General features: G+C 43.8%; 1 protein-coding gene across 3 annotated transcripts; it reads right to left on the bottom strand.

The window, feature by feature from the left end:
• Positions 1-329: 329 nt before the first annotated feature.
• PTHLH (parathyroid hormone like hormone) lies at positions 330-13,258 on the bottom strand. Of its 3 annotated transcripts, none has more exons than XM_032200590.1 (5): positions 13,176-13,258; positions 12,987-13,083; positions 10,438-10,560; positions 4,480-4,902; positions 330-396 (listed from the first exon to the last, which is right to left on the bottom strand). In XM_032200590.1, exons 3-5 carry the CDS (start codon positions 10,536-10,538, stop codon positions 387-389), a joined length of 534 nt encoding a protein of 177 aa, XP_032056481.1. In that variant the 5' UTR covers positions 10,539-10,560; positions 12,987-13,083; positions 13,176-13,258; the 3' UTR covers positions 330-386. The 3 variants fall into 3 exon arrangements, with proteins under 3 accessions (XP_032056481.1, XP_032056488.1, XP_032056497.1); XM_032200597.1 differs by having other exon boundaries at positions 12,987-13,078; XM_032200606.1 differs by lacking the exons at positions 12,987-13,083; positions 13,176-13,258 and adding an exon at positions 11,689-11,708.
• Positions 13,259-14,955: the final 1,697 nt, after the last annotated feature.

The raw sequence follows: 14,955 nt of genomic DNA, 5'->3' as shown, positions 1-14,955 counted from the left end.
GTGTGTAGGCATTCATTGAAGTCAACCACAAAACAGGAATATTTTTTGTCAGTTATCCATGTACTCGATATGTATATCTAAAGTGCATTATGTTACAAAAAATATAGAAAGTCAGCAGCACCAAGATACGTTCACAAAATAAATACACCAGTCAACAAAATAAATTATGGTAAATGTGACAATAATAATTGTCTTAGCATTAGCAAAAAAAAAAAAAAAAAAAAGTTCACAATAACCAAATGTGCAGTTTCAGAGAGCAATGGGGGAAAAAAGTTTTATTCTGAGCATTTACAATATTTACAGGTAATAAATATTTTAATACTTCCCATATGTTCACTATTACAGAATACTGCAATATGTCTTCCAAAGATGTCTTGCTGAAAATATCAGCGCCTCCTGTGGAGAAAAAAAAAAAAAAAAAAAAAAAAAAAAGAATAAAAAAAATGGAAAACATTAACTTTCACTTCAAATACATAGACTCAAAATTAACAGCAAGAGTTCCACAAACTATAATGGATGTGTCTTGCTAGTAAATATTTGCACTAGTAAGACCTGTTTAATAGTATTACAGTATTGTACATCATTTCAAAAATCTCTATTTCCTTCAGTGTAGTGCAGCTGGCAGTATGAAGACCTGCAATTTATCATGAAAATGAGACCATCTATTCCACTTTGTTGTACTTTCAGACAAATAGGAAGGAGCTTTAGTTTTCTTAGGGCCTTACACAAGAAGATTCCTGAGAGCTATGGGTAGAAAAAAAAATTATCAACCTGTAATAAATATGCCAAACACTGAAAGGAAAAAAAAAAAAAAAACAACCAAACAAAAAACAAAACCAAAACAACAACAAAACATATTTGGAGAAATGAGAAATTTGATTTGAAGATAAAAAAAAGCAAGTCCTTTTTGAACACTCTGGCAATCATGTCCTTATTGTGTTAACTGTTTGGGTGCAATGCCTGGCTTTTTATTAGAACTGTCCCATGAGATTATTTAGTCTATCTTGACCAAATCTGTCTTTGTCTATGGATAGGCCACCTGTTAGGCAAGGGGCTGTTTATCTTAAAGGTGTGTATTTCTATACTGTCATGTCTATGAGTTTTACTTCATTAAAGTCTGCTCAGGTGAACAGATCCTTGATGGTGTCTCTCTTTAAGTATATGAATAAATGCAGAGAATATATTCCTGAAACTCTCCCTTTGTAAGCCAAATAACTCGGACCAGAAAGAAAATGAGCATCTCATGTTAAGCTCTGATTCCTGTTGCATTCAGTCAGAGCTGAAACATTCAGAGTTTGGTCATACACAGCCCTAAGATTTGAGAACTTTCTAAGGGACACTGGTGTGCTTTTATGATTTCTGTAATCCTCCCTTTGTGAGCTTGGGAGAACAAAAGCAGAGCCTGCTTCTATCCGACGTGTAGAACTTGCACTACAATATTATTTAAAGTTATTTCTTAGCAGTACTGCAGGAAATGCTGAAGGGTTGGGCTTTTTTCCCTTCTGCTGCTGTGAACAGCACATTTCTGTAATGCATTTCAGTTCCCTGGGAAACAGTTATAGGGTGGAATGCAAAGCTATAGGATGGAGTGTGATTGCTCTGCTGCTGGACGGATCACCAAAGCTGTGGGTAGTGTTCTACATGGCAGACGTGTGTGGGCGTGAGACACGCACAAAAAAACAAATCCTTGAGAGTTAGAATTTTTTTTTGTATGTGCACATTGAAAGTTAGACTACATTTAGCATTAGGGAGTTTACTTATTTGAACAGTTTCTTAGGAAATTAGGTAATAACAGTTTAATTGAATTGGAATGGGAATATAGCTGGAATGTCCATGAGAAAGAATTTTTAAGTGCCTGGAATGGAAATGTTACCATGAAGCTCCATAATAATTAACTAGGGTAATATTAGGGTGTATTCAGGCTACAGCATAAGAATGACACACAATTCATAGAGCATGACTGTATATGTGTGTCTGAACTATGTAGGCCTGTTTTTAAGATGGTGATATTTTCACTCTGGCTTGGATTTTACTCTTTGCTGTAGAGTTTAAGCCAAGCCACATCTTGACAATGGTCTCCATACTAATGAGTACATGCAAGATGCTTTCTGTGATTTGGTCTCTGATTTTGCAGGATTGGCTACTTTATGAGATACTGCTTGTAATAATTCAAAAGATGTGCAGGTCATTTCTTGTCTTTTTTTTTTTTTTTTTTTTTCAGATCTAAACCCAAAATTTTGGGATTGAGTTTGGGCAGAGGGAATTGGCATGTGGATTTTCGTTCAGCCTGTTGAGCAGAAAGGAAGCACAGAGATACAGTGAAAAGCAGGCTACTGCATTATGCACAGCTATTTCTTCACTGCCAAGTAGTGATGCTTCTCCTAAGCTTCAGCAAGCCTTAGAGATGCTACAAAAGCAGCTTCTAGTGATGTAGCATATGGATATCCTGTCTGCATATGCCTTCCTTGTCTCCCACCAACAGATAAAGTCCCTGATTTAGCTTGATGTAGGTGAGGAATAAACCTCACCAAGACACATTCATCTCTCCATCTAAAATGCGCTTGCCCACTATGTGCCAATAACAGCATAGGAAACTACTTTGAACCTGACTTCTGCTATCTAAGGTACATGGCATGGAGTTAGTCTTGCTTTGAAGTTTAGAAATAGTATCTTTTGTCAGCCCACTGGGATAATTGCAACTTAATGCAATAAGAGAGTGGAACCATCATATTATGTTCTGTCCTTTTAAGGGAGGAATTTTGTTTTCTTGTTTCAGGGCTTCTCTTTGCTTAATTTTCTTCAGCCAAATCTGTACAATATAGGGCCTCTATAGGAATCTGTTATGTTTCTGCCCCTGGTGTAATACTGCATCTTGGGGAATAATATCAGGAAGGTAAAACTAATTCAGGACTTCCAAGGTGAAGCTGACAACCTTCAGCCATCCAACCATACTTGAAACAGAAAAGCTACATTCAGACAATAAACAGGATTGTATCTGTCATTCTTTTACAGCTCCCTTTGGATAGACAACCAAAGAAACAGTGAAAATGCCCTTGGATATTTTTTTCCTACATACAAGATTTCTATGTGCTAAAGACACTGCTGACACTGCAGTTCCTTAAGAGCTGTTGCAACTTCAGGCATCTCATGACAGGACTACCAGAGTGTGCTTTTCCTAGGTCACTGGATCAAAACCATCCTTTCTTACCCCACTACTGACTCTTACAGACGTGCTAAATGCTTTATGGTCAGGGATGATGAATGCCTAGCTCTGGACACCAGTAGCTTTTGTAGATGCCAGCAAAAGTTGAGGCAATGGAGTACACTGCACACTGTGCCCTGTAAAGCTTAACAAAAGACTGAATTTTAGTAAGTCCCACAGCTTGCATTCCTTTCTAAGGGACATACTGTGAGCAAGTGGCACTTCTATTGTATCTTATGCTGCCAAAGCAGATGGGGAGGAGGACAGAAAAGTGTTTTTTGTTTTTTGTTTTGTTTGTTTTTTTTTTTTAACTGTTGAAAATACTAACATTTGAGGAGAACTAACTGTGGAGAGGACTGCTTGGATTTGCCTGCAAGTGTGCTGACCTCCATTCAAACCAAGATGACTGCAAGTGGATGAGTCGCTTGGGGCACCTCCACTTAAGTCTTCAGCTTGCCTCTTCCTTGAAAACCCTTCATTGTCATACGTGAGGAAAGCACGTCTCTCTCCAAAAGCAATGCTCAACATTTTTGAGCAGCAACGTAATTGTTTCACGAGCTGGCAAAAGGATAGAGCTGAATTAAAAAGTCCTAATGGCAGGGAAAATTTTATGGCAAAAGGCTGGTCCGTGTTGTTTGCAGATATTACTAAGAGAGAAATTTTCCATGTTCTCCCCTAAGGTTAAACAGTAAAATGAAAAACTGTAAAGTAAGGGTAGGAAAGTTGCCAAAAAGGGGAGGCGTTGAGAGGGAGGAAAGAAAACTTCACCATTTTATAGATGCAGAGCCTTAAATAATACTCAAAGCTTTCAATCTGCTGAGGCCTGAGTGTGGGACCAAGATCTGAAGAGAGAGACACTACAGTTAAAGTAGAATAGGGAATTTTAATGGCTATGATGTGCTTTCTTTTATCAGAAAAACTTCTCTTGCTACACCGTTTTGGGAAGCTTGTTTTGGCAATAAGCAAGCAGTTTACTAGAGTTGTTTGTCATAGCAAGGGAAGACTCTTTGGGGTATATACTCTTGTAATAGTGGCTTTCTGGCCAGAAGTGAGAAGGTTGCTTTTCTGGGTGCAGATTTGCCAGTGCAAAGTGGACAGGGTACTTACTGCCAGAAAGCACCTTGAGACAGTGCACTGCTGGAAAAGCCACTGCCCAGCTATAGCCAAAAAGATGTGCTACTACTCCAGACTTAAACAATGCCTTGACCTCATGCACAGAAAGATAACAATTTCAGTAAATACATGTTATGCCTGTGGAAAGGATGTAGTAGAATTACCTTAAAATATGATTATGTGTAGTAACAGAGTTGTCCAAGAGTGGACTCTCAGTCATGCTGCTTCCATACATGTCAGAATTTAGCCAAGCAGAGCGGGCTCGCCTCTTTTTCTTCTCTTGTTCCTTACGTTTTCCAGGCTTTGCTTTCTTTTTCTTCCCTGATACCTTCAGGGGTTGTTCCTTGTAGGTCTGTGATTTATTTGTCTCCTGAGTTAGGTATCTGCCCTCATCTTCACTGCCAAATCGGACAGGGTAGTTCTTTGTGTTTGTAGCAGGCTTAGGGTTAGGTGAAACCTCTGAAGTTGCACGGATTTCTGCAGTGTTGACACCTTCAATTAAATTTTGAAGGAATATTCTTCTTCGTAGATCTTGGATTGACTTGCCCTTGTCATGCAGTAGCTGGTGCTCTGATACAGCCCGTTTGCTAAAGAAAGAGAAGAACAGAGGGGAAAGAGACATTTAGGATATGGTTATTGCCCACTGCTTCACAAAGCTCCTCTCTCCTCTGGCAGTGACTGCCTGTACCAGCTCTCAGGCTTGGAGACACCCAGTTAAGTCAGATCATGTGAGCAAGTCCAGCATCTGAGTAACTGCTCTCTACAGAGAAGGAAAAGACCTAAGCTGGTAGTAATTCTCATCTGATCGATCACAGACCAGTGGACCTGAAGTTGGATTAGTCACTGCTTTATTCTAGAGGAGCATTAAAACTCTGAATACATCACACTTCGGGCAGTAAAACCAGGAAGACAGTTGTGAAATATATGAAAATCAAGAGGTCAGGTAATGGAGCACTGCAGTTGGGCAAGAGAAGGAATAACAAGTACTGAAGCTGGAAGCAGTGTTTATACAGCATCATTCTAATAATTTTATTCTGCTCAGTCATGTACTTTGAAAATATAAATAAATGCATAAAAATGCATTTCAGTTCTAAATTTAAATATGTGCAATTGCAGGAGCGTAATGGAAAAATGGTCAGATTTGGGTGCCTAAAGCATAGGCACTTCAATTCTTAATGAGCTATCTGGAGAGGCAGCTTGTGCAACAGCAGCAGCATGAGCATCAGCCACTCCTGTTGACTTTACTGCTTAGCCACTTGTGTCTAATTATGGCTTTAGATGCCTTCCTGGTGTTCCTTTAAAGTGTGAACTTCTGGGGCCAATATGAACTTCTTGGCTTCCGTGCTCTCTGCATTTTACATGAGCCTTCTTCACTGGATCATCTTCCACAGTGTTCTGCTTTTTTTGTGTGGGTCTCTGATACTCTTTTAAAGTTCATGATATTATGGTTCGCTAACCTCTTTCTAATTTTTGAGGAATGAGGAGATAGATATGTCTTTCAGAGATGTACTGGCAAAAAAAAAGTATGAAATATCTGAGGAAAGAAGATCCAAGTGGCACCTGGATAATAAAGAACTGTGAGAAAATACATGCTTTTTCCTTGGTGTGGGATAGACGCACAGCTGCACTGTGAACAACAGAAAGAGCACAGGCTGGGATTTTAGTTATGTTCCCATGAATGCTATAATACAGTTTATCCTTCTGGTTGCCCTACTTCAGTGTGCTGAGATTGGCGACGTATCCTCTCATCTTGCATCAGGGTACTGCATGTGACTGGGCTTGTACTGGCCAAAGAAAATGAATTCACTGCCTTGCCTGTCGTATAACCATTTGGTCAGCTAGTGGATACAGAGTTGTTTCTCAATGTGGGTGAAACAGGAGAAGACATAACTGTGACTATTCCTTCCTTCCATCCTTTCCCTAATTATCCTGCAAGGTTTCTAAATGTGGTGGACAAAGATAGTGTGCTAAATTACTGGAAGTGTTCTGTAATTTATCTTTATCAGTCCCTTCAGCCAAACACTTGAGATTTGTGATTTGATCAACAATAAAGTTATTTGAGATTGGCAACTTTATGTAGCATTGGTTTAAGAGCATCCCCTTCACTATTTGTCTTTGTAAATCTGCAATTTGTATTGGGTCCAACTGGTTAGTTCAAGTGATACTACATCTCTATTGCTCAATATAAAATTCAAACACCAGCTTTCTTTCATCCCACTGTAAGACTAACAGATGACTGTTGTTTTTGCATGAAATGATGCAGCAGTGTCCTGGTTTCAGTTAGGACAAGAATGTATACTTGCCCAAAACCAGGCCTAGGTATACTCAGGTTTGTGAGCACATGTTTGGCCAAACATTGTCTATGATGTTTTACGTGTCCCATAATCAGATGAGTTTTGGATGACTTCAGGCCTTAGGACATGTATTTTATGCCCTTCAACTCATGTCTCTAAGTAAACATGCAATATGATAATACTGAACTGAACCCATATTGTTTCATTCTCTTCAGTGCAGCTGTGACCTTTAACTCAAGCTCAAGATCCCCCCCGGGAGAATTATTTTGACCAGTGCAGCTCTCCAATAGCCATCTCTAACAACCTTCTCATTAAAGTCAATCTGATTTGCAAGTGTGCTAATAAAACTAGAACCTTCAACTCCTCTGAGTGGCAAACTCCTGTGCTGTTTGTCAAGTTGTCCATTGTGGTTCACGTTACTTTCCTAGCTTCAGTAAACTATTTTCCCAGGGCTTTTTGCATGTGAAATGCAGTTTTCCTTTCATTTTTCTAGTCTGTAAGAAGTATAGAGAATCTTAGTGCTCTACTGAGTCTAAAACAGTATGTCTCATGTGATGAGCAAAGCTTTCCTACTGCCAGTTGTAACTAAAGGATAATTCCTTTTATCACAGACAACCTAAAGCTGCCTTAATCCTGTAATGTGTATTTGGTCAATTTACCCACTGTGACAAAATCTTGAATCTCCAAAGCCTGTTATTAAAGTACTCTTGATTGAAAAGCTATTCCATTTTACAGGGCTGAAACCTAAAGATTTGGTTCCAGTACACACAAGACAGTCAAACAGCATTATGAGATCTACATCTTGTGAGAGTATGCATTTCCAAAATAATGCAGGGATAAACGTGTGATAGGTCACTGTGCCAAAGACGGTGGGTTTCTGTTTAAATGTCTATGATATTTAGCATCAGGTCTGGCCCCAAATAACATTCTGCTATTCCAGATGATTGTATAACGTAACGTAGTGTTACATTTCACATGACTTCTATTACTCAGTCAGGCTGAAGGATTACATTTTGCCTACCAATTTCCTTTGTATGCTCTAGATCAAAAATCTCCCTAAAATGAAGAAGCTGTGGTAGATACATATCTCTTTGACCTTCTGCCTCCTTCCCTTATGTTACTCAAACAACTACTATGCTTGTAAATCAGGGGAAAATACTTGCCCAAGAAAGCTGATATAAGAAGTGCTACTGCAGATATCAACAATGTCTCACCCCCACACACAGAGTAGGAAGGCAATGGAAACAGAAATGATTGTGTTCACATATTGGGAATGATATGTTAAAAAAGAAAAATAATAATAATAAAAAAGGCTGTTAGCATTAAGATGACCCACTAGAGGTCCCTTCCATCCTTCTATAAATGCACCTCATTCAAGGAAAAAGAGTCTGACCCCAAACCAAATGCAGCAAATCCCAAGCTAACTTGTGGTGGGTACTTTTGAGAGAAGGTTGGTGATGGTATGTATTTGACCAGAGTGCTCAAACTAATTGCTGTATCCAAGTACACTATGTGCATATGAGACTTAATGTCTGATTACTGGGAGAACAGTAGAAACCCATTCAGATATTAAGCATGTACTTCCAGATAAGCTGTTCTTTTCAGGCAAATTCTTCTTTTTTTTTTTCACTAGATAACTAGCGTCATTGAGAAGCAACATTCTTCAAGCAACAACTTGCTGCCTCAGAATTGCTCTTATTTAATTGTTATTATCCTTGACTATTCATGTTGGGTCTGATCAGCAGAATAGGAGAAAGGAGAGAAAGGACTGTCAGCTCTCTGTCTGGGTTTTGCAAGACTGAGTGCCCTTGCCACTGGCTCCAAAGGAAGTGAAAGCTGCTCAACCTATCTCAGGGTTAGGAAAAATATTTTCTACAGATCTGGGGACACAGTGCTACAGTGTCTGGGCATGCTGATAAAAATATCTAATTTCACTCTGAGGCATTACAGGGTTTCTCAGAAGTTCTCTAGTCAGTAAAACATTTGTGTAACAAATAATATGTCTGGAAATCTTTTCTTGGGACAATTTGCTATTGCTTTCCTTGGGAGATTTGCCTTAGTAAAGTCTGTAGCACTAGGCCTATGTCATTTTGATTATTTTTGCATGGCTATAATAATGTGCCTTAGTATTTTCATCCATTACTGGTTTAAGCCTTTGAGAGAAAAAAATATCTCTAGGCTTAAGTGAGTTATTAACCATTAACTCTAGGAATGGTTTGTGGTGGTATTAAAACAGGACACATGTTTGAGTGTGGTGTCTGTGTTTGTGTTGTACCCACAAACAAAACTACGTGCATGCCACTAACTGACAGCTAACTGGTTTCTTGTGTGTGTTTTACATGCCATAGCAAAGAGGGAGCTGGGAAATACATTTCAGCTGTTTAGCTTCCACTTTTTTTTCACCCAGTCAGGATGGAATGGGGATGTTGGGAAAAACTCTAATCCTGACCTTTAAAAACAAGTGTTACAACAATGCTAACTTCAAAAAGAAAAAAGATTATTTCTAAGCATTTCTTTTTTAACAAATTTGGCTTGGATCCAGTACAGTTTCTTAGCCAAGGAAGTACAGCATTTGACTGTACTTCAATTATTTTAATTTTTTGTTTATGAAACTGAAGTTTGGATCCTCTGTATAGCCAAAGAAAATGGTATAAAATGTAGGAAATATCTCAACAGTAGCTTTCAGGCATACAAAAAAGCTAAGCACTAATAGGCTTGGAAGAACACACTGTAACATTATCAGTAATACAATGTTCTACAAAATTTGCTGTAGGAGATTCATAGCAGCTGTCTGCTTGGTGCCAAAGTTTAGGTGTGTCTGAAGTCACTTCACCTGGGGGATATTTTTTGTTGTTTAAATGGCAGAGGAAGTGGTATTTGTAAATCTTGTCCTTATGCATGTAACAGAACAGTTACATTGAAATCCATTTGATATTAAGTTTGCTGTGTCATGTTTCCCTGTATGTTGTGACTGGATTTTCTAACCTGACAGCCCTCCACAGTATGACCAAAGAGTTTCTTCCTTAGAAAATCTGATGCAAGTCCAGTAAGAGCCAGTGAACTAGCTACATGTGTTAGACAATTCCTCCTGCATCAGCCCAGTGGTTTCTCTACTGCACTTTGCCTAGGGGACACTTGTATGAGCTATGGTGATTATTTTGGAAGAAGCAAAAGGGTCATTTCCGGGATAGAATCTCTTAAGTTACATTAGCATTTGTCAAAAATATGCTTCTGCCTCTGAGTCAGATACTGCTCTCCTTTCAGAAAAATAAAATAAAATAAAATAAAATAAAATAAAATAAAATAAAATAAAATAAAATAAAATAAAATAAAATAAAATAAAATAAATGCTGAGGTGCCAGAAATCCAAAGCAATTGTTCATTGCCTCAGTTTCGTGATGGCCCCAACTGCTGTGTGTTTTCCCCTCCCTTATCAATACTGGCTGTACGCCCGTGCCAGAGAAGCACGCAGTACTTGGTGTAACCCTCAGAAGCTTGGTGGAACGGGATGCTCCCAGGCACCTTCCAGGGTGCAGAAAGGTGCATAGACAACAGCGCATGCTAAAACTGCAGCTGCACGGCTGTTCCCCATGGAAGAAGAGCCTCTCAGTTCCAACATTGCCTTCCTAAGTGTTTTGTAAGGGCAGAAGCTTTCCCGTTCCCTGTTCCGAACACCTTCTGCCCGTAGCTCACAGCAAACCCGTGGGGGAGCACCTGGGGCAGCTAACGCGGAGCCTCCCGCTGCAGCGCTGCTGGAGGCTGCTGTCCCCCGGCCCCCTGCCCACCCTCACTGTGACCGAAGCGAGACAAAACCCCAGAGAAACTCACAGTCGGCGGCTGATCCCCTCCACTGATCTCCCGCAGGAGGGCACGGAGTAACTCAGCAGGAACACTGCGAAACTCCACTGCTGGAAGAGTTTAGTGAACATTGTATCCTCCGGGTCCTAAAACCTGCAAGGAAAGGAGGGTCAGTCCCGAAAGACACATGCACCAGCTCCGTCCCCAAACGGTCCCTTGCTGTCGGCTCTCCCAACTCCCAGGCTGCGAAGGAAAAACAAAATTTCTCAACTCTCGACAGTAGCTCTCTTCTTCCAAACTTTGCTTCGTCTCTCCCTTCCTTGCTGTCTGCTACTCTCTTCCTCCCTCCCTCTCTCTGTCTCTCGCTGCCCGGAGGCAAGATCCCTCTTAATATTTGTTGAGGAAAAAAAAAAAAAAAAAAGAATAAAAAAAAAGATCTAGCTCGTATTTGAATCGGGCTGAGGAGCGCATCTGTTTGCTTCCCTCAGTCGTGTTCAGTTCTAGACTGGAAAGCAGCTGTCCCAGGGCTTTCTGCTTCAAGAGCAGCCCTCCTTTCAGATAAGGAAAGATTCCCTACAGCAGCTCAGCTAACCTCCGTGTAAACACACACGCGCGCACTCACACGCGGATTCGAGCGGGAGGAAAGGCATCTATCCATCCCTCTCTAAATATACCTCTGCAAAAGTCAGGTTCACGTCCTTTCCTCACGAAAAGCTGGGGCCACGCTGAGCCAGGGCAAGTGACCTCGAGCAAAAAGCGTTGCCCGGCTGCGGAGCCCGAGAGTTCCTCTACCAGGAGCGGTGTCCCGGGGACTCGCGGGGGCTGGGGCTCATGCTGGGCTCCGCAGGTTGGATCGCACTGCAGCCTGCGATGTTCACACGCCCCGGAGCAGCCTCTGGGAGACCTGCGGGAGGACGGAGGCTTTTTGCAAAGAGATGGCGCCCTAGGAACATGTGCGGAGAGACCGAGAGCCCTGGCGGGATACCCGCAGCCAAAAAGACTAGAAATCAAGAGCTTCTCGGGACCAGAATCAAAAAGGAGCGAAGAAAGGGAAACACCCGACAGCACATGCACGCAGCAGACCCTGCGGACTCCGTCCAAGCTCTCCGCATCTTCTGCAGCCGGGGTCCTCACTCTCCCTCTCCGTCTTTACCCCTAGGTCAGCGCCTCCCCTGCCGCGGCGGAGGGGAGAGGGCGATCCCCCATCAGCGGGGCAGTTTTCAGACCAAGCCCCAAAACCCTAGCCTGGGATCCCCACCGCCTTTCCTTTCACACACCTACCGTTTTTCGTCGCAGTTCACCTATTAGCTGGAGGGCTGATGCCTAATGATGTTAATTGTAAGCTAGTAAAGCGAAGGGGGGGCGAAGGGGGAGGGCTGGGGGAAGGACTCGCCGTCTATGAACACAAGCGCTCCTGGCCAAAAAAGTAAATTAGTGGAAAGTTTTCTCCTCCTCTCCCTCTTTCGCCTTCTGCCTCTCCCTCCGTGGAAGTCAGTCTGGCCAGGGCGCTGCAAACGCCTGCGGCAGGTTGCGCTGCCGTGCGGGTGCGGGAAAGGGGCCATCCCGGTACGCCCCGCCGGGGTCCGCCCCCCTCCCCATTTCCGATCTCAGGAAGACACTTGTGTAAAACCAAAGGTGACACCACCCGCCCCACGACAGAGCCTACGGGCGCAAGAAACCGCCTCCGGCTCTTCTGAAGAGAAAAAAGCCGGGGTGGTATGTGCATCCCCCCCGCTCCATCCCCCGACTGCTCCTCCAAAGGGAGACCGTTTGCGAACCCATCTGAAAAACACTTTGACGGCAGGGGCCGGGCTCTCCCCGTGGCGTGCTCAGGCGGGCAGCACCAACCCAAGCACCTGGAGCTGCCGACTCCGTAGCATCCCGCCGGGCCCCCTCGCCCCTCCGCGGCCGCGCACACCCCGCGGGGCTCCGCTGCGCACCCCGCCGCCGGCAGGCGCGGGGGGGTGGCTTGTTTCTGTCCCCCGCCAGCCTGATGTACAGCAAAACTCCCCCAGCTCCCTCCCAGTTTTCAATAGGACGCTGAGGCGTGCCGGGTGGTGGCTCCTTCTCAGCCTCTCCGCGTATTGAGGAAGGTTTTCTGGAGAAAGCTTGGGCGCATCAATCCGTTTTTGTACCTGTAAGTTATCTGGCGTTAAACGGCACTTGCTGCCACAATGAAAAAAGTCCAGCTCCTCAGCCAAATTTCATACCACACAGGCAAATAAAACCGAAAACGTGAGAGCTGAAATAGAAATCATGCTGAAAACATTAAATCGTTTATGCTGTAAATAAATTCCCTGAACACATGGTAGGCTATAAATTAGAATGTATAGCTAATAGGCTTCTTTGATTTACGCTCCCCTTTCGACTAATTAAAAATAATTGTGACATCCCCTGAAAACAGCCTCCCCCCCACTCATAGGTCTATTGCTGGTGTTAATGGTAAAACGTCCATCAAATATTTTTAGAATTTCCTTTCCTCCAGAAATTAAAAAAAAAATACCCTTACAGACTCAGGAAAAATAAATAACCTTTGTAAACTTGGAATACTGAAGTTTCTTCACAATTTATTACTTCACCTTTTCCTTGAGTTACAGCCCTCTGTGCCTCTCAGAGATCACCCTGGCCAACAGTGGTTGATCTTCTCAGCAATCGCTTCCAAAACTGTGTGCTATACTTAATAAAAGGAAAAAAAATGATAAAGAAGTGAAATCAATAAAAATAAAAAATAAAAAGAGAGAAAGAAAAAAAAATAAAAAAAGAAATACCTCTTCTTTTCTCCAGCCCTGCAAAATTTTTATTCTGCCTGCAACAGATTAGTGCTAAATAAAGCGTTTTAAAGCAGGTGCTTTTCTCCCTTGCTGCTCTTTTTATTATGAGGAACAGAAGCTTCTCCTAATATATATAGTGAGGGAGACCCTTCTCTATTGCTTTTATTGAAAAGACCAAACTTGTGACATCACTAACCACCTTCCTATGGCTGGGTTTGCCTCATCTCTGCCTCAGTGGGCTTGGAAAAAAAAAAAAAAAAAATAAATAAATCTATGGCTTCGTTAATATGGCAGGAACTGAGCAGTGCCAAGCCCTTTCAGGAGGCTTACTATCATACCATGATACCGTGCCCTTTCCCCCTACCCCAGCCCCCCCGCCAAAGCCCGTTTGTCATCTGCACAAGCGGCGCTGCGCTTTTCTCTTGCCACCTACACAAATGCCTAACCCGTGAGCAAACTCCTCCTGCTACCTAGCCTCACCGCAAGCCTGAGCCCTCCTCCATGGCGGGACGGGGCGAAATTCCCCTCCACGGGGTTCTAAGCCCCTGTCCCCCCGCCGGCTGGAGAGCCTGGCCTCGGCGGGAGCGCGCCCAGCGGGGGCGCGACTCCCGGGCGAGACCCTGCGGCACCTGCCGCCCCAAAACCCGGCCGCTGCTCCCTGCCAGCCCCGGGTCTCCCCTTGCCCCGGGGGACAGGGGACGAGGCCAGAGGAGAGGAAAGGCTGGCAGAGCGCTGCTTTGGCACAGCTTTGGACCTGGGAATCGCGCCCACACCTGTGCCAAGGCAGCGCCGGGCACCCCCGGGCGCGACTGGCCCCGTGCGCACGAGCAGGGCAAGGCACGAATTTCTTTGGGTTTCACCTGCCGGGGCCTCGGTTTGCAGCAGGGCTCCCCGCCAGGCGAGGCGTTTGCGGTGGCTGGGTGTTTTCCCAGAGCGGAGGGACCGGTCGTTTTGTCGGACCTGGAAGAGGCTTCAGGCGGAGGTGAGGCAAAACCCCGTGTTTGCCTTTCTGGTCAAACCCTCCCTGCCACGACAAGGCAAACCTTATCATTTTAGGTTTTCTGCCGTCCTTCTTTCCCCCCTTCCCGCCTCAAAGACAATGAGAATTTGGAGGGATGCCGCGCTTGGCTTCTGACTCCTTTTTCCATACGTATAAACAGGCATAAATCAGCTTTCCTACGAGGAAGTTGACCTGGGAGGTTGGCTAGGAAGATAAGTCCCTGTTCCAGGTTTGGCACGGGATTCCCGAGCGGGGAGTAGGGCCAGGGGCTGCGGGAGGGTGGGAGACCGGGCTCCCCAAACGTCCCTGAGGAGCGAAACCTTCCTCTGAAACAAAAGCAGCCAAGTGGGTCAGGTTCGGCTAACCGGGGAGGAGCTGCAATCGCAGCCTTAGAGAGACGGAAGGAAATAATGACTCCCCAAAAGCCCGATGCTCAGAGACAGGCTAAGCAAACTTGCCATCTTTCACCTTTGTGAAATTCCGCCTCTCCCTCTTCCCTCTTGTTTTATTCACAATAAAGCATTTTCGTCATTTCCCCTCCCGGATTTCTATAACCTCAGTTGCACTCGGCCAAGGCTTCGGTTCAGACAGGGAGTTTAACCTCCCCAGTCTTCCCAGGGTGGAAAAAATGGTGTTCAGCAAAAACGAAGTCTCGCTGACTGCTCAAGAGTCTGGAGGGGAAGGGAGGGTCAGAACAGCGACTGCTGGCCCCGTCCTGCGAGGACCAGAAATCGCCTGAGACTTGCACAACCCCTGATCTAGCAAGGTTCAAAGGCA

This window comes from Aythya fuligula, chromosome 1 (assembly GCF_009819795.1).
Source record: "Aythya fuligula isolate bAytFul2 chromosome 1, bAytFul2.pri, whole genome shotgun sequence".
Classification (NCBI taxonomy): Eukaryota; Metazoa; Chordata; class Aves; order Anseriformes; family Anatidae; genus Aythya; species Aythya fuligula.
This window is presented reverse-complemented; position numbering and strand designations above follow the sequence as displayed.